This window comes from Camellia sinensis, chromosome 8 (genome assembly GCF_055761805.1).
Source record: "Camellia sinensis isolate YWXY chromosome 8, ASM5576180v1, whole genome shotgun sequence".
Lineage (NCBI taxonomy): Eukaryota > Viridiplantae > Streptophyta > Magnoliopsida > Ericales > Theaceae > Camellia > Camellia sinensis.
Window position 1 is genome coordinate 200251703 of NC_138968.1, and position 19973 is coordinate 200271675.

The following is a 19973-nucleotide window of genomic DNA, read 5'->3' on the forward strand; positions in this document are numbered from 1 at the left end:
ATATGATTCATTTTGGAATTGTAAAATATGTTTTTATATCATGTTGGATTTCATTCATTAACCTTTTTATTTTGGTATTACTCATTGGGTGCATTTGATTGGGGGGAGACTATTTTCTATTTGGATTGTAATCTATTGGAAGCCTTTTATCCGGTGTTTTTTTTTTTCTAGCCCGTCAGACATGGAATCAGGCCGGATTCCTTATCCCCCATATGTGGGATTATTCTGTCCCACGGGATGAGGGGGAGGGGTGAGACAATTTTCATGGGATAACAATCTCATGGGGATTAGGTGGTAAAATGACCATTTTGGCCATCTACTATTTAATTATATATTATATTTAGTAAAATTCAATAAAATTTAAATGTCTTAATTTAAAAATAAAATAATTTTATTTAACTTTTTATTGATGTTTTATTTATTTAATTTTTTAAAATATTTTTTATAGATATTTTATTAATGTTTTATTTTAAAATTTTGTTTATATTTTATTTAATTTCATTATTTATATTTTAATAGATATTTTATTTAATTATTATTATTTTTTAAAATAAATTTATTTAAATTTTAATTAAAAAAATAACATATACTTTTATTGATATTTTTAAAAATAAATTTATTTAATTGTGTAAAAAATAAAATAAAATAAATTTTTATTTAATCTAACTAAAAATAATTATAATATTAAAGGTATGTTTAATATTGTTATTACTTAGTAAACAATTGAAAAATGGTAAAATAGTCTTTTGAACATTTATTCTTATCCAGTCCATTCAACCAAACATTGGATTCACTAAAAATAATCTTTTTCAGACATCTAATCCCATGAGAAAGCAAACATAGGATATATATCCAATCCAACCAAATAGTTCTAGGGATTCACAGTCTCAGGATTCAAATCCGATGGATTCTGATCCCCCTTATCCAGTCCGTCAAATCAAATGTAAGTGAGTAATTGAAAGATTGGTATTAGAGTTTGTCTCGGAGCCCACCCCTTCGGAATACTCTTGAGAAATATTGATGGACTTATAATTTTGGGAATTTGTTGAATTGAATCTGCTGTGAACTATTATTTATGACGTTGATTTTACAAGAATGAATGGGAGTGAAATTACTTTGTCATCATATCGTGTGTTTCTTAAAATATGAATTTCAAATAGGTATTGTTAATGTTTGACTGATAATTGCCTACGGGAATTTGTGACAACGTGAATGTGTTTGCTACAATATCGAATTGATCTTGTCGATAACTATTATTATGACCGTTTCGTTTTGTTATTGGTATTTAATCCCTAGATTATATTTTGTGTTGTACATAAGCGTGATTTTAGACTTATGTGTACATATATATGTATATCGAAGTTTGTCATGTTTCATTTAAGCATGCACAGCTCATTGGACGTTATATTTTATTATTTATAGGCTTTTGCCAGCCCCTATTATTGTATTACTGTTAAGCAGGCCTTTGATAATTTCGGACTACTGACCGGTCACTTCTCTAATACCTTGGGATGAGAGTTAGATCATGACAATTCCCCACACACACACACACAAAAAAAAAAAATTACAAATATAGTGCAATTGTTTCAAGATTGTCCTACTTATTTACAATTTTTTCTAAAACTTATTTGTTTAGATATTAATTGTCAAATAAAAACTAATTATCAAGTATCAAATTGGGTTTTTATTTGATGTTTTCAATTTTACCACATAATTTATCTATTGACTTTTGTTGACTATCTGTTCAAATTTTTTCCCTATCTGTTTTAAAATTTTCCTATCTGTTCAAAAATTTTCCTTATCTGTTCATTTTTTTTTCTTATTTGTTCAATTTTTTTTACCTTATCTATTTATTTTTTTAATATTTTTAATTCAAATTTCCCTTATCTGTTTAAATATTTGTCTAAATAAAATTATATATGTTCAAATTTAATATCTATTTAATTTTATTGTCTATTAAAATTATCAATTAAAAATCACTATATGTTGAAATTCTATCTGTTCAAATTATTTTTTCAAAAATCTATCTGTTGAAATTATTTATTGAAAAAAATCCCTCTATTGCAATTTATCTGTTCAAATTCTCTCTATCTCTCTTTTACTATCTGTACAAATAAAATTCAAATTCAACAATAACAACAACAACAACAACAAATCTATCTATTGAAGATCTACCTTTATTGTTGAAATAAAAATTTCTCTGTTGCAATCTATCTGTTCAAAATCTCTCTATCTCTATCATATTATCTGTACAAATAAAATTCAAATTCAACAACAACAATAACAACAAAAAAATCTATCTATTGAAAATCTACCTTTATTGTTGAAAATCTATCTGTTCAAATTCAACAACAACAACAATAAAAAAAAAAAAATAGCCACTATCTGTTCATACACACATACACGAATAGATAACGGAAATACATATCTGTTGCGGAGGAAGAGAAAATGCTAGCGGCTGCGAGACGAGACAGAAGAAAGGAGAGGAGATGAAAGAGAAGAGAGAAATGCCATGACTTAGTGGATTTCGATGGTAGTGACCAAGAGGGGAGATGAATCAGTGCTCTAGTTGCTCGTGAAAAGTAGATAAAAGTGGATTCTGGTACCAGTAAGGCGAGTTGGTACTCCGACCAGCACGATTGTAGCTTCATCCTCATCTTCCACACAGATTTGGTGCTACACTACTCGCTGGTGGTGCAAAATCGTGAAAGAAGAGACGAGGTGGTGTGGTGGTGGTCGGTAACAACGGTGGTGATGTCAACAGTTGATGAAAGAGAGAAGAGAGAGAGAACTAACTTGTGTTAGGGATTTGTTTCGAAAATAACATATATATATATATATATATAATGGGATATTTTAGTCATCTTGTTTAAACTTGTCATTTTGAATAAAGTATTTGAACACTTGGATTTTTAGCCAAACAAAATTGATATTTAAGCTATGTTTGGTTTTGACTTTTTGGCTAAAAACACACAAAAGACAAAATTAACTACATAAACTAATAAGACAAAATATTACATTTAAACCATAATTATTATAATGTTTCTCTCACAAAAATCAAAAGAGATACAAACAAAAACCAAACGAGGCTTAAAAAACCAAGTTAAAATAGTCAAAAAAATCAAACTATTTTAGCTCTTTCCAAACGAGCATATGGACCAAGTGCCCAATTTTTTTATCAGTCACATATAAATTTTCAGTTTTACTATAATAAATACCCTGATATTATTAAGAAGAGAGATGTGCATATATAATTTAAAGGAAGCTATGATTCAAAACAAAACATTAAAGAATCATGTCACAATCACAAAACAATGTCATCCGGAATGTAGCTGAAATACAAAATAGTTTTTTGGTTCATGATTTGTTCCAAACAGAAAGTAGTACAAGCAAGCACACACCACACAAACCCAGGAAACAACTGAAAAAAAAATATATATATATATATATATTATTCAATCGTCTTGCATCATATGACACAATGTTGTTATATCAGATCAGCACACAAAAGGAGCGTCAACATGATGGTCACTGCAATAGAGGCCTGGACGCTGAGTGAAACCCTGGCTTTTCAGCAACTCCCGGGCCCTCAATACAAGCTCCTGATTGTTAACAGTACCATCTGTTTCAGCAATTATCATCTGAATTGCATTGCTGAGAGCTCCGTAAGCTTCATCAGCATTGCCAGATGGGCTAGCATCAGCAGAAGTTTGATCGGTTTGGCAGCCACTAATCAAAATGCCATTTTCAGGAAGTGCCCGCTTGCTTGCTCCTGCATAAACCTCTTGCTTGCTGGCCACTTCTGTTTCAAGCGCAGGTTTTGCATAGCTTTCATCATTTTCATCAAGCTTTTGCTTCAGGAACTCCTGAGCCAGATTTCCAACCATCCCCAGAAACCCACTGCCTTCGTCCCCACCCTCACCCTCGCCGCCACAATGTTCTTGGAGTTTGTTCATGATTACCTTCATAAACTTCTTTACCTTAGGGCTGGCATCTTCACCAAAGATGTCAAAGAGTGCCGGCCTCAGCTTGCCGACATCAATGTCGTCCTTTCCAGTTTTCTGCTTGAGTATCTCGATGAGAGTTGAAAGAGGCAAAGATTTGCTCTTCAAATACCCCCAATTCCCATATCCAGCCTCAGCTTCTCTGTCATTGACAGCTTCTTCATGGTGCCGATGGTGGTGGTGCAAACCTGAAGGCAGTTGAATTCCACGGGACTCGAATGCATTCTCCACAGTTTGATGCAAGAAGCTTTTGAATCCAAAACCCGATTCGTTCCCTTGACGGGAATTCCTGGTGCTCTCCCCGATTTGCTCTTTAGCGTCATCAATAAGGCCACCACTGTGGCACGAGTCTGATACAATTGTAATGCGGCAACCTTCTGGTACCTTGTCTACAAACTCCCTAAAATCATCATCTGTGTGGACACGACACACATAGAAATAGTTAAAATTTTCTCTCTCTAGGTTAAGAGAGAAGCAAAATACTACACCTATTTAATCTTTGGAGAAGGAGACTCAAAGCAATATGCTTTATAATGACAACGAGGGGAAAATCTTTAAAGCCTGGCTTTGCTTCTGATTCGCATTTGTAGGAACATTCAAAGAACATTTCGAACAGTTTCAAAGGAATGTGACTCCGTTTGTTTTAATGTGAAATTTTGTACATTGTAAAATACTTTTCAAGAATTTTTTTCCTAAAAATGAAACATTTTTTTCGTCATTCTCCAGGGTCTGGTTAAAATTTTGTATAACTTTTTCCAGAAATGATTGAAGTCATGAAGATTTACCATAGAAATGATATAAGAAAACAATCTACGTGTATTTTAGATACTAGCTTTAGCTAGAATCCTGTTCAAAATACTCATTAAAATACTTACTTAAAAAGCACTAAAATTTACGCAGCAAATAAAGAAAAGATAAGAGAGAAGGCCTCTCCTGTGAAGCATTTCATCAAGTAGTTAGTAGACAAAGGAGAGTAAGGTATGTATGTTGATCCAAAAGAGTGATAGACTTGGAAGATGCAAAAGGTAGCAATCGATGCAACCAGAACGGTTTTTAATCAAATCAATCCAACAAAACACAACCAAAATGCTTTAATCTAATTCAAGAGAGAGAGAGAGAGAGAGAGAGAGAAGAAGAAGAAGAATTATTAGAACCTAAAATTAAACAGGATCAAATCAAAACCAGAGCAACGAACATAGAAATCATCTGCAACAAATTGAGAGACAACCCGTATGGTTGAAAAAAAAAATCTTAAAAAACTTCAAACAATCGATCAATTGAGGGTGCATAATGATATGATATATTGGAGCAAGTCAACAGCCTCAAGAAGTTAAAAAAAAAAAAAAAAAAAAAAAAAAAGAGGTGTCAATTTTAGTAGTAGTGTGTGCACCGATCATTGAAAAAGTAAACTTTCCCAGAGGGATATCCGAAAAAGGTGAAAAGTAGGGGTAGAGATCTGAGAAGATGAAAAGAAGAAAGTAGATGATGGTGATGGTGGCATAAGCATACTCATACAGATCATACAGATGGCATACCAGCGATGAGATTCATGTCAGTGGGGACGATGCACTCGTCGTAGCCGGTGTCGTCGTGCTCGCCGGTCTCGGCGGGGAGACGGGTGCCGTGGCCGCTGTAGTGAACGAAGAGGAAGTCGCCAGGCTGAGCAGATCGGAGGAGATCGGAGAGGGCACGGCGTATGTTGTGGCCTGTGGGCTGAGTGTAGGAGTCATCGGTGTCGATGAGCACCGTGATGTCGTCCTCATAGAACCCGTAACGCTCCACAAGGCACTTATACATCCTCCTCACGTCGTTCACGCATCCCTTCAGCTCCGCCTTCGTTCCCTCGTAGTTGCATCCTATCAGCACTGCTTTCTTCCCCATTTCCTCCTCCTCCTTCCTTCCCTTTCAATTCAATTCAATCCCCAACCTCCCCAACTCACCCTCTCTCTCTCTCTCTCGCGATTTTCCGCTTGATCTCATCCCTTTATTTTACTCTGTTTACTCTCTTTTATTTATTTATTATTATTAAAAAAACCTTTGCCATTCTTTTGTGGGGTAAAAATAATTTTAAAAAATAAAATATATTCAAATTTTAATAATATAAAATATTATATTTAAATTATAATTATTATTTTTTATTATAAAAGCCCACTCGAACGAGACTTTTAGCTTTAGGCTAATAATTAAAAAATTAAAAAATCAACCAATTTTTTAACGAAATCTTAGTATATCATTCGGTTATGAATATATAAAAAATTAAAAATTATTTTTTTAATTTAAATAAAAATATAAAATATACCTAAAATATGTAATAAAAATAATTTATAATTTCTTAAATTTTATTCATTTTTATAAGAGTTACACATAAAATAAGATTTTTATTTTGATTTTATCAATTGTGTGTTCTAAATTCTTAATAAAAAATAGATTAATTGGTAAAAAATTAAAAATAAATTACAAAAGTTATATTTACGATAAAATATAAATACATCTCATTTTAGGAAAAATTAGTGAAACATCTCTCTCTAACTTTAGGTAGTAGGCCCAATTTTTTTTTTAATTTTTTTATTAGCTGAGGTCCTTTGATAAAATTTCTCTGTGATCATATCAGAATATCAGAGAATTTCTCTGTGAAAGTTAAAATTTCTGTGTCGAATTTTCTCTGTGAAAATATTGAAGGACCCCAACTACTATGAATATATTGTATGTCATTTATCTTATGAAATCTTAATATCAGGAATCTTAAAAAAAAACTCCATTTTACAACTTTCGTAGTTTAAATTTACCATAGTAGTATGTAAAACCTAAGAATTTATCTACTCAAAATTATAAATTGTCTTATGTCATAATTTTTATGTGAGAATTGATTAGAATTAATTTGTGTTGATAAAGTTAAATTAATTATTAGAAATGACCTAGAAATCAGTCGACTCAATATTTATGTAAATGTGACATTTACCTAATAATTTGTCTTAATTTATATCCAACTTATGAATCATTTGACCTATTTATTTATTAAATTAATAGATAAATATTTGTAAGTATTTTTTATAATAAAAATATGAACATATTTTATGCATATTTATTAAAAAATTTGAACTTAGGTAAAAAATTATATATATGTTAACTATGAAATGAATAGTTATGTACATTGATGTATAAAAAAAATTATATAAGATAAAACCACCTTAAATTATAGGTCATATTCTAGTCTAATCTTACACTTTTATCTAAAAAATTGATAAATTAATTAGTAAAAATATCTTATAATAATAAATTATGTATAAATTATATCACAGTTTATCGGTTCTTGACCGATATAAGTTAGTTTAGGAGTTTCAATATTATATTAAATGCTAAAAAAGAGTCCCAACACTACAACAAATTACACTTTTGGTAACTAAATTTTTAGTCGCCAAAACTCATTTTTTAGTCACCGAAGATTTTTGCCTATTAAATTTTTTGGTCACCAGCTTTGTCACTAAATGATTGTCGGGAAAGCTATTGGCGACTAATTTTTTTTTAGTCGCCGAAAGTCACAAATTGGCGACCAAAAATTTAATCGCCCAAAATAAAATATTTAGTCGCCAAAAAGAAATATTTTCCATCTTCAGTTTTTTAGCTACCAATTTTTTAGTCACTAAAAACATGACACTCCTTTTTGACTACCAATTTTTTAGTCGCTAAAAATGTGACACTCCTTGTTGGCTATCAATTTTTTAATTGTCAAAAACCTTTTTTTTTTTGTTTTGGCTACTAACTATTTAGTCGCCAATAAGTTTCTTTTTATTTTTGGCTACTAAATGTTTAGTCACCAATAGCTCAAGCTCTGTTTATTAATTTTTTTTAAATGCACAAATTGAATATTTTTCATTCATTTCTAAATAATATGCATTTTATTATCAATGCAACCTGTAACCTGTACGTATACAAAATAATACATCTATCAATTATAATCTAAATCCATTATTAATAATACCTATTTCATTATCAACTATTCAAAAATGTTAACTTGTAACATCATATTCCAAATATCATATAAATCCATACAAATCAAGTATAATCCATCTAAATTAAATATTACCTATAAAAACACTAGATTTCCAAAACAGATGATTGTTCCAAAATAAATGTCTTCCATATACAGAACAAATGCTCTTCGTACACATCCACAATAGCCTACGCAAAAGCAATCTGTCAAAAAAGAAAAAAAAATTAACCATTAGCACTTATTCAATATAATTAACGTTTCAAATTATAACAATTACAAAATTAATAATTTAGATAAATTATACTTTGCAAATTAAAACAATTCTAAAATTAAAATTAATAATTTGGATATATTATACTCTGCATCAAGATTATTTTAATGTTTTTGTTTTGTTGAAAATTTATTCAACCTCCAAATTAAACCCCATGCCTGCCTAGTAAACTCTAGTTTGACAATTACATGCAATGTTTTCAAAATTTTCTTTTCTCGCCAGTATACAACATAATCCTAATTGTTTCAAAATCAAAATCCTTCAGTAGTTTTCATCAAATTTTGTTACTTTTGGTATTCTGCATTTTCACAAATCCTAAACATTGAAGGCACTATAATTCCACAACCTCCAAGAGTCTAAATAATTAGTTTACCAAACAAAATGATTCCTTTTGTTGCTGCCACAATAGGCATTCATAAATAAGTAAACCTAAACCCCATCATAAATTATATCTAGTACCAGTCTAACTAATGCAAATATCATCAAAGCACAAAATAAAAGGGGAAATAAGTTCAAAAAATAATTTCAGATACATGAGAAAGTTTGTAAAATTATCTTTCAATGTTGTAGAGTTTAACATTAATATGTAAATATACATTTTTTAATTTGCACTGAAATGAAATTTTCCCAAAATGAAAAGCATGACAAATTAGGTTCAAACTTGAAACTTCACCAAAATTGTCCTATTTTCACACTCATGAATTGATCAAGGTCCTTATCATCCAGTGCGCTTAAAATAAATCTATGGCTTGTGTTTAAAGTTTTTGTTGTGTGACCAAACCTTGAGTGAATCCTAGCCATTAATTTCAATTTCTGGGTGTTTTTCTGAATTCCTAGTTTCAGTTTGGCAGTCTTTTTGGCAACCCACTAGAGAAGGATTTTTTAGGGGAGTTGTTATAATTTAACAACAGTAACAATTATAGCATCTCACTGGAGATTCTCTTAGTTGCAAAGCTTGAGTTCTTGTAAATGAGAATACAGTGAGATGCTTCTTTTAAAATTTTGATTGAAGAAAGATCATGTGTAAACTAGAAGGACCATTTAGTCACTGTTATTGAACAAACACACAACCAACTTCAAATTTCCAGAATGCAAACAACATTTATAGCACCCTATTTGGCAGACCTATTGATAGAATTGTATCATAAGAACTACACCAATGTGAATTCCCAAATGATACTTCCATCCAATGTAAAACCAGTTATTCCGTCCTGTGCCCTTCTTTAAGTTATGACTATATGTATGTTTAGAATTCTAAATCTTGTTGAACCTATTTTTTTTTATTCATATATGATAATATAATGAAATTCAATAAAAATCAGCAAAGTAAATCCAACCAAAAACTAAAGAATGTGCCCATATTTAATAATGTTGGCACTACATTCATCAAGCAATATCATTCTAGGATCTTGTCTCCAATTCTTCTATCGTCTAATCTCAAAACACTTATAATTATTAGATTTAAGTGAAAAACTCACGACATAATTTAACAACTTTGACTGTTTTTGAAACAAATGGATAGATTTGGAACAAAGGCTCCGCATCAACAATGTTAAAAGTTACGGTAAACCCCAACAGGCATTCCCTAGGGACCTCATATAACATGAAAAAGACAATTCCAATTTTTTTCAACAGCTTCAAAAATCAAACAGGTGAGGAAGCCCCATGAAAATTATAAAAAAAAGAAAAGAAAAAAGAGCATGCTCTACAGTGTACATATACACTACCTAACTTTTCAGCACTTTTCTTAACAAGCAACATGCGTCTACAGAAACACATAACTCTAGTTCTCAATAAATTTTTACACAAAAGTGCAACAATTCGATACATACCTAGTAAGAGTTCTTCACAGCTATGAAACCAACTGTCACGACCCCAAACCGCCCCTAGTAGTTTGGTGCCGTGATGGCCAGTAATCCGTGATTACCGAAGGCCAACTGCCAAAATTCACACACAATCAGAGTATAGATATATGGGGCTCACAAGTGCGGAAGCAATAATCTAAAATATAAGTGGTCCATAAGAGCAGTGCAAAAGTCAAATGAAATGGCATACATCTTTACATAGTTTTACAACTTGGATACAAATAGAAATGAAGTACAAAAATACATCTTACATCTTGGAAAAAGACTTCTCGAGCCGACATGTTCAAAATACATAAGCTTCAAAAATTGCCGACATAACAATCATACAAAATGCACATCTTGATCAAAAGGCTTCTCAAGCCGACGTATGCAACATACAAGTAGTACAAATCGAGAAGCATAATTTTCAAGACTGCCGACGTAATTACAGGTTAGGCTGACATAATCAAAATCCAAAATAAGCTCCAGATTCACATCTAGGCGTTGCTGCCTTCTTGTTCATCACCTACATATATATAGAGAGGGTGAGCTTGGAGACTCAGTGAATGGTATAAATAATAAAGGGGTTTGCATGAATAATAGCCGAAGTCCTTTCAAAACATTACAAGACAAAACTCTATATATATAACAAGGAATGGGCCTCGCCCATCTAACAGATCTTCAAGTTTCAAGGGATACTTACTAGCATCACATATTACAATAATAACATTTCTGCAAACATATCCACGCAGTAACCGCCCGTGGCAAAACAAGACAAAGCAAGATAGGCATCTCAAACAAGGGTGCTACGAAAGTTTAGAGTCCTCTAGCACAAGGGACTTTCAAGACAAGATGTGCTGCGAAAGTTTAGAGTCCTCCAGCACGAGGGACCTATGTTACAAAGGCCCGTAGCCCTTTAACACTAGAGTACAAATCAAGGGTGCTGCGAAAGTTTAGAGTCCTCCAGCACAAGGGATTTTCAAATGATATGTGCTGCGAAAGTTTAGAGTCCTCCAACACAAGGGACTTTCCGAGAAGGTCATTCAAACAAATATGAAACGAGATACGAAACTAAGGACAATCATTCATGCTTAACAAATATCTTTCAAGACAAGCAAAGCAAAGTTCTTCAAAACGTTGATAACATAACTTTATCAGAAATACTACTCACCTTGTTCTTCAAACGTCGGGATCAGGGCAAGTCCAAGTCCTGACAACACGTGGCAAAGTCCATTGAATGCACTACTCAAAATAAATCTAGCACACATGCAAATGACCTTGGCATTCTTCAAAAACTAAGTCAATCAAGTTGCAACACAGTTTCTTATCCTTGGAAAAACACGCTGGGCAACTACCAGGTCTAGGCCGAGGTCCCACACCTCCTTGCCAAGGTGTAGCCTCGACGGCCACATTCAAAAGTGAAGTCGGGAAAAGTCTGGGTTTTCCTCTTGATAAACATGAAGAACATGAGCATGAAAAACTTGAAGAACATGAACATGAGGAAGATGAATGCAAAGATCAAAACTTGTTATACAAAAGCTGAGATTTCATGCTATAACTACAAAAACGTGGACCTGGGCACCCACACTCAATGATCTTATCAAAACAAACACAAATGCATGAGCTTTGATGCAAACTTCTGGATCAAACGAGGCTTTTCTTCAAAAACACATGAAAACCGTTTCCTCTTTCTAAAACCAAATTTAAATCGATGAATGGTGTGCAAAACAGGTTTGATCGTGCAATGCAGCTAGATGATGAAGAAGAACAACATGAATAGGCTAAGATTCTAACCTCAAAACTCGAATCTAACGGCTCAAGCTCTAACGATCAAGCTTGGAAGTCACTTTCTCTAGCTCAATGTAACGAGCCCACGAGGGGCCCTCACTACAGTTCGGACTCGATTGGTTTCGCGGTTCTAAATCTGAACCAAAGAGTCCAAATCTGGCAAATCGTTTGAGAAAACAGATTTTTTTGAAAAGTAGTGCCAAACATGGACTGCTTTGCCAGATACAGAGTCGCCACCTAAATATTTTTTAATGGGGAAATTTAGGAAACCCTGACTCGGTGCCGAAGGCCACATGTCCGTCATCACCGGAGTTTGTCTCAGCTCGGGAGTTTGGGTACGATCGGGGAAGGTTAGCTATGAGCACCCCCTTTCGCCCGGTCCGAAGACCGGCCTCTACTAACCATGATATCCGATTTTGAAAACGTTATGTGTTCTTATTCCAATTATTAGTCTAGAATTACTATGTTATGCGCGCAGCAAACAAGTATAGACTAGATTGCCTAATTTGGAAACAAGCATTGCATATCTGTTTGTTTTGAAAAATTTTTTGGAATTTACTACTCGCAAGTAGGCTAAAACACGGATTTTAATGAGTTTTTCCAATTCAAACAATCCAACCTTCACCCACAGGCATTCAAACAGTAATAACACATAAGCATTCATCCTCATGGCAAGCATACTATCATGGCAGCATTCACACGCGTGCGAGATGCTAAAGCGTAAATACTTACATCGTACTCCGTGCCAAAACAGTAAACTAGTTAGCAAACATGCATGTCCTAGTTCATGTTAAAAATGGCTAATGCATCACATGCAAAAATGTAATTAGATAGGCTCGGCTAATCCTAAACATGGCATGTGAAATGTTATCAATCGATGCACGTATTCAATTTGGAATTGAAATACAAATGCAGTTAGCATGATGTACCGAGCCTAATGCATGTAATACAAATGCATGGATGCACGCATGCATAGCATAAGGTATGCTAAATTAAACGTGCCCTAATCTACCATCATAAGCAGGTAAATAAAAGGGAAGAAAGAAGTGGGATTGGAAGACATACATACCACCCACACACACTTATTACAGATTTGCCCTCACTCGGAGGGACCAAATAAATATTACAAATTAATTAACTACGCAAGCTAATTAATATTACAAATTGCCTAATTTAATTAACAAATTAAATAAGCTAAGAAAAGTAGTAAATCGCCTCGGGAAATGCGCCGCCATGCATAGGCTGCCTCTGTTTTCCTTCCTTCACTCCTCTGGAGGCTGTCAAAACCTCAGGACTGCTCCCTTGGACAGAGGGGATCACCACCGGCTAGATGGAATTGTCACCGGCAGTGTGGTATGGCCACCGGCACAAAATGAAGCTGTCGGCAGAGAAATCATTGCCGGTCGGCACTTTACACTGCCGGTCGGCAGAGTGTTCCTGCAGAATCTGCAAATGACAGCAACAGAGGGCAAGACAAAGCATGGCAGCACAATTCAAGGCATATATGCACCAATCATGTCTCTTATCATTGTAATGACTCAAAGGGACATGTGCGTCGATTCTCGGACCACCAATCACGCATTTCCATGCGTGATGGCCCAAGGGATCAAGTATGCAACTTTCATGTCAAATGAAATGCAAATCAATCAAACAAACTAAGGCCCAATTCCTATCATCAAATCAAGGAACAAGGCATGCATGCAAGATGCAATGCAACCTAGGCATACAAGCTAAGGATGCAACATGGCATGGCAACAAACTTATGCAAGCATGCAAGCAAATATGAGGCCATGCAAATGGATGAAAAGATGGACTTATGTGTGATTTAGGCAGCTCTAAAATAGGCCTAAAACAGTAGCCAAAGTGCTATAAAATGAGGGCTAAATGGCATGCACACACACATGCACACAAGGACCAACACTTAGGCACAAATTGCACAACCCTCAAGCACACTTGAAAGGAGGTAATCATGGACAATTAGCATGCAACACAAGCATTGTAAATCATGTTAGGATGATGTCAAACCAAGCAACAAGGTAGGCTAAACATTAGCATGCAAATGGTCCAAGTACTTAAAGCAAACCAATGGAGCATTGAACTACACTTAGCAAGACCAAACATGGCATGAACTAAATGACTAAAAACAGAAATTTAGCACATAAAATGAAGCCCAAAAGACCACTTAGATGGCATCTAAATGGCTCAAATTCAAAGGCATGCACAAGTGCCAAAACATGGAGTATGCCACACATGCTTTCAAAACATTAAAGAGGCATGCAAGGCAGTCACACAAGCATGAAAATGGGACTGAAATAACATGTAGGATGGTCCCAAATCACCAAATCAATGCAAAGATGCCATGCTATACATGCACACACTTAAGGCCAACAAGCCAAAATGCAAAGGGGCTATATGATGCATGCTAAGATCAACCCAAACACTTATGGACAGATCTAAAACATGTCAAAATAAGCACATAATCTTCACAAGACTAAGCCTAAAACATGCTCCAACAAAGGCTAACAACCTAAGGCATATTAAGGCATAAACAAGGCATTACATGGCAACTATGCTAAGCATGCATGGAGAACCAAAACCAAGTAAAAACAGAGGCATAACATGACATATTAAGCATAAAAAAGCAGCCAAGTCATGGTCAATACACACTCTAGCATAGGCTCCCTTTAGAGGCCAAAACATGCCCTTTTCAAGGACAACAAGGAGAGGGGGTGGCCCTCTCCTTCTTGGGACTTCAAGGCATCACCTTCACCACTGAAATCCCTCAAGATTTCAGTGATGAAGAGACCCCAACCACAAAATCCCGGAGTTCACGCAAAAGGGCACAAAATGAGGCCTTTCAAGGCCTAAGGGTATTCAAACTTACCCAAACCACAAAACACTCTTAACAAACAACCAAGAGGGCTTAAAAACAGAACTTTTTTGTATTATATACCAAGCTCAAAAACGAATTTAAGATAGGTAGAAATACAATGCAAAAAAGGGGTAAAAAGGGGTAAGACTCTTACCCTTGAAGACTTCTTCAACAAAGATGCTCCAATGGCCCTCCTTGGCTTGAAATCAGCTTCAAAACCTCAAAACAAACCCCTTAGAACCTTAGTTTCAAGAGGAAGGTGAAACACTAGGTGTTTGTGTGCAATAGTAAGACACAAAACACCTAGAGCACAAAAGAGAGGGAAAGAGAGATAGGATATGTATCTAACTCAAACCCTAAAACCAGAGCTTAACAATGGCTGTCTAAGCTCTCAAAATATCCTAAGTCTCTAACCTAAGTGTCCCCTTAGCCATAAGAGAGAAGGCTCTCTCTTATTGTCTTGTAAAGCTTACAAGACAAGCTTCATAAGAGGGAGATCCCTCCATACACGTGTATAGAGGGGAGCAAAAGCAAGACAGCTGTCTTAAAAGTATCTACAAAAGCAGATGAACAGTAATCCGCCGGCCAAAAATTTCATTTTGGCCAAAAAGAGTGCCGACCGGCAGAAAATAGTGCTGACCGGCAACAAATAGTGCCGGTCGGCAATAACCATTGCCGGTGGAAGCAAAAACCAGCCGGTGGCCTCTAGCCACTGCCGGTGATGGGTGGGGATGGTCTACAAGCCCTACCCTGCCTCTCAAAGGCAAGATGCAAGTGTTTGGTGTGAAACCAGACACTAAACGGTCGAGTTCGGGGATCCTGAGGCAAGGCGCGTGAGCCAAGACCTCCGGGAACTCCAAACGAACACAAACATGGATAATCACCGGGTGTTCAAACGGTGATGTCCAAGTCTTGAGGACGGTCAAAAATGGGGTGTCTACACTCAAACTTCTCCTCCTTCTAACTAGAGCTTCTCTCTCTAAAAAGGCAAGATTGATACAAAAATGAAATGTCTCACACGACAAACACTGACTTAATCTCTCTGTCGGGACACGTGGCATCGGCTGATTCGCTCAACTCAAAAAGGTGACTGACTTGACAAGACAAGACCAAGACAAAGCGTGCTCAGCAAGCTAGGCGGCACGAACACACCGGCAAGTAACGACATCGGCTAACAACAAGACTCCGGCAATCAAGGGGCAAGGACAACGGCTTGGAAGGACAACACATGACTAAACTGTGCCACACCCTGGCCTAGGTGCGCCACACCTCGGTCTAGGTCATACCATTCCAGGAACAAAATCACTCATGCAAGGATCAAGGATCTAGAACGCCTAGATATTAACATCTCGGCCTAGGCAACGCGCTCCTCGGCCTAGATGGTGACATCTCGGCCAATATGCCAGGGCGAAGATGGGGGTCAACCAACGGGGTTCTAAGATAGTTCTAAGTGACAAAGGTTTCAAAGGTGCCTAGGCTTAAGACGACCTCGGCAACACACCAGGCAAGAACAAAGTATGCAAGCAATCATTCAAGCAAAACAAGATAAGATTTGCAAATGTAAATGTTAACACAAGATCGCCCATAAATGTATGCAAGTATGACTAAGTCAAAATGAGGGTTGTTACACCAAATTTGCGCCAAAAATGCTGCTTTAGATCACACATAGAAACAATGGCTCACCTTGAAATACTCTAACATGATAGGCAAAAAAAAAATTTATCAGCAAAAAGAACTATTATTGATGAGTGAAAAGGATTACAATACAAGCACTTTAACAAAACATCAATAATAGAAAGAGACCTCAAGAGAGTTGCCTCGAGAACTTAGAGCGGCTTAACCTAACCATAATACCACCCTCTCTAAGACGAAACCAAGGACTCCTAATGAAGAGAACAATTCGAAACTATACAAGCATCCTAAAAAAGAAAAAAGAGTATATATTTAATAATAATAAAATAAAATAAAAAAGTAAACAGTGAACAACACCACACCATTCTCAAAAACATGAAGGCAAGTGATCGTCAGAAATAGCACCAGCATCACACGGTACTTGAAGAAAATTCTAATTGAACACCTTTCCAAAACTAGTCATTACCTGTTTGTCCACCACAGAGCTTACCTCTTTCTAACATTGATCAATAAGAAGTTGGGAACAAAATATTCAGCTAAAAAACATAATTAACACAGACATGCATTCAAACAGAAACCTACAATACATGATTGCATGTGTACATTGTTTGAGCACACACTTTTGCCGAGAAAGAGAGAGATGAACAATCACAAAAGTGATACCTGGTAATGTCATAAACAACTTTTCCCAAATCTTTCTCCCAAACAACTTTTCATTAATTTTTAAACATAACTCAATTTCTTCACCCTCTTTCTAATTTACCTATATGACATTCAAATTAAATCTAATTTCTTTCCAATTAAATGAAATTTAGCCTAATCATTTCTTGATTTTAATTATTAGATAATTAATCTACAAGAATCAAGCATGTAATCCTTACCTAGAGTTCTTGATTGATAATCTCTTGAGTCAAAGGGATCTACGTCACCTCTTGAGCTCCCAGCACACACACACATCCGTGCACTTCATGGGTGATGAAAGAGTCGTCGATCGAGCTTCTATGGGTAATGGAGATGCTTTAAAAATCCATAACTTGTCAATCTTGAATCAGAACAGGGTACCCATTCACAAATATTCACTAGTATGTATGTAAAAAAGAAATTAAAAAAAAAACTGGACAAGTTAATGCGATTAGATTCAATGTTTGATGAAGAAACACAAATAGAAGTCCAAAACATAAATATTAGAATGTAGACCAAATCAGAATCCAAAACCTAAAATCTATAGGCCATAATATAACATCTATCTATCTATCTATCTATCTATTCATTATATAAGGAAAAAAAGGCTTTTAACTCACAAGTCTTGTGGGAGTTCCAATACCTCAATCTTAATTTCTTAATTTTTTGATTTAAAAAAAAAATGTAATGACCCCAAAACATGTGTCATATTTATCAGTAATTAATTATGTGTTTATGCGAATTAATTGAAGAATATCTGTTTGAATTAGAAGAATATCTGTTGAGACGAGAACTTTGAGACTGAAATTGATGACCGTAATGGGTTCAGAAAACGAAATTGAGTACGCCTATGTGATACCAGGAATTTTTAGAGCCATTTGGGATAATAAATTGAAGACTGAATTTCGTCTGATCCGTTAAGCCTTGTTTGGCTCAAGATTATGGCACAATTCTATTGTTATGACATATACGTACATATAGATAAGGATGTTGACCATGTTTTGACTCAAAACAAAAGAAAGAAAAATCTAGAAAGAGAGAGAGAGAGAGAGAGAGAAGAATTCGTGGAGGGGAGAACCAAGGGAGGAAGAAGAGTAAAGAAAGGGGAAATCAAGCTATCTTCTTCATTTAAACAATCAAGGTAAGAATTCCTCTCTAATTTCTTGAAATAAGGTTGATTCATGCATGACCTCATGGTAAATAAGTGGATTGAAGAAGAAATATGTTTAATTTGAGCATGTATGGCATAAATTGATGATTTATGTTTATATTTGGCATTCTTGAGGAAGAACCTCCATGGATATAAAGAAATGAAGCTTTTACATGAATAGTTATGATTCTTCACCTCAATTCATGGTTTGATCTTGTACATGATGCATGTGGGTTTTGTTGAGAAGTTATAAGGTCTAAATCAAGTGGTTTTCAAGTGTTTTGAGACTTGGATTTCATCAATGTTGAAGTGGTTTTGCAAAAAAGAAAGGTTAAAGCTTGAGAAGAGTCCAGAATTTCAGATTTTCGCGTGGTCCGCTCGAGCGGAGGGATTCCCGCTCGAGCGTGAAAATCGGCCTCCCAGCAGTTTTGGAAATTGTGCAGTCCGCTCGAGCGGACAAAGTGGCGCTCGAGCGGGGGACTTATTTCAGGAAAGTTTAAGAAGTTGAATTACATGATTTTCACATGTCATTTGCATCATTTGGCATCTCGTAATCATGAAATAGAGTAAAGAAAGGATAGAATGGCATGAATTAAGTGAGTTAATGATAATGTGTTCTAATGTTAATAATTGCAGGTCAGGAGGCAAAGACCGTGCAATCGGTTTTGGAAACCCACTGTGAGTAACATTTTTGTAAAGATATGTTAGTATGATCTATGTTTAAAAGTGCTACGTTATGCTATGGTTTTGAAATGATAAATGTTTTCTGTGAACGAATGTCCAGTTTGCGAATCTAGTATGGCATCCATAGATAGTCCTAAGTGGACCAGTTTACGAGATCTCGGTATGTGTTTAATCGGTGTCCGGGACCGGTTACTCTAGTCGTTGGACGACAAATGTTATGTTCTATGGAGTATGCCATTATGTATGTTCTGATATGAGATGATTATGTTTATGAATGATTTATTTTATGGATATATGAAATGTGGTATTCGTTCACTACCCCTTTACCTTAATGTTACTTGCTGAGCTTTAGCTCATTGTTTGTATATATGTAATTATAGGTGAGCACTCTGGGAGTCAAGCCTAGGCGGAGTCCGAGCCGAGCCGCCGTTTTGAAGCCTACCCGGTGTTTTGGTGCCTCCGAGTTGGGGCTAGGCCTAGAAGGCCGTTAGGAAGCTTGGTTTTGGTTGTACATGTGGCGTGAGCCTATGTTATGTTTTGTACATGAATTTTGATTATGTGTGATGTAATGTAGTGAGTAAATTAACATTTTTGACATGTAATGTATGTTCATGTAAATGCACAGCTCTTTGGACTATTAGTGTTTTGTTTTCGCTTCCGCAAGCCCCGGTTATGTATGTTTTGTACAGAAAGGCCTGTGGTAATCTAGGATTACTGGCCGGTTACGATGCCAACCTTCTCGGGGCGGGTTTGGGTCGTGACAAAAAAACTCAGCACTTATTGACTTCTCCCAAGCCTTTTTGACTTCTCCTATACACACCATTTTCAACTTCTTTCATACCTATTTAATTATTTTGGAAATAATAATTATTCTCCCTTTTCAACTTCTCCCATACCTATTTAATTATTTTGGAAATAATAATTACACCTTAATTTATGGATTTCAAATGGAAAGATAACAAAAATATTTCATAATCTCTCGATTGTAATTTTTCTCATCTATTTCCAAAAGAAAATATTAAAACTTACCTTCCTTTTCTCTCCCTCAAAAAATCA

General features: G+C 35.2%; 1 protein-coding gene across 1 annotated transcript; it reads right to left on the bottom strand.

Moving 5' to 3' along the window:
- Positions 1-3317: 3317 nt before the first annotated feature.
- LOC114274193 (metacaspase-5) lies at positions 3318-6056 on the bottom strand. Its single transcript, XM_028216066.2, has 2 exons — positions 5540-6056; positions 3318-4417 (listed from the first exon to the last, which is right to left on the bottom strand). Exons 1-2 carry the CDS (start codon positions 5883-5885, stop codon positions 3498-3500), a joined length of 1266 nt encoding a protein of 421 aa, XP_028071867.2. The 5' UTR covers positions 5886-6056; the 3' UTR covers positions 3318-3497.
- Between the last annotated feature and the right edge of the window lie 13917 nt (positions 6057-19973).

Coding starts and splice junctions, on each gene's coding strand:
- LOC114274193 (XM_028216066.2), bottom strand. CDS start 5,885: ATGGGGAAGAAAGCAGTGCTGATAGGATGCAACTACGAGGGAACGAAG. Junction 4,418..5,539: donor TGACATGAATCTCATCGCTG/GTATGCCATCTG, acceptor GTGTCCACACAG/ATGATGATTTTAGGGAGTTT.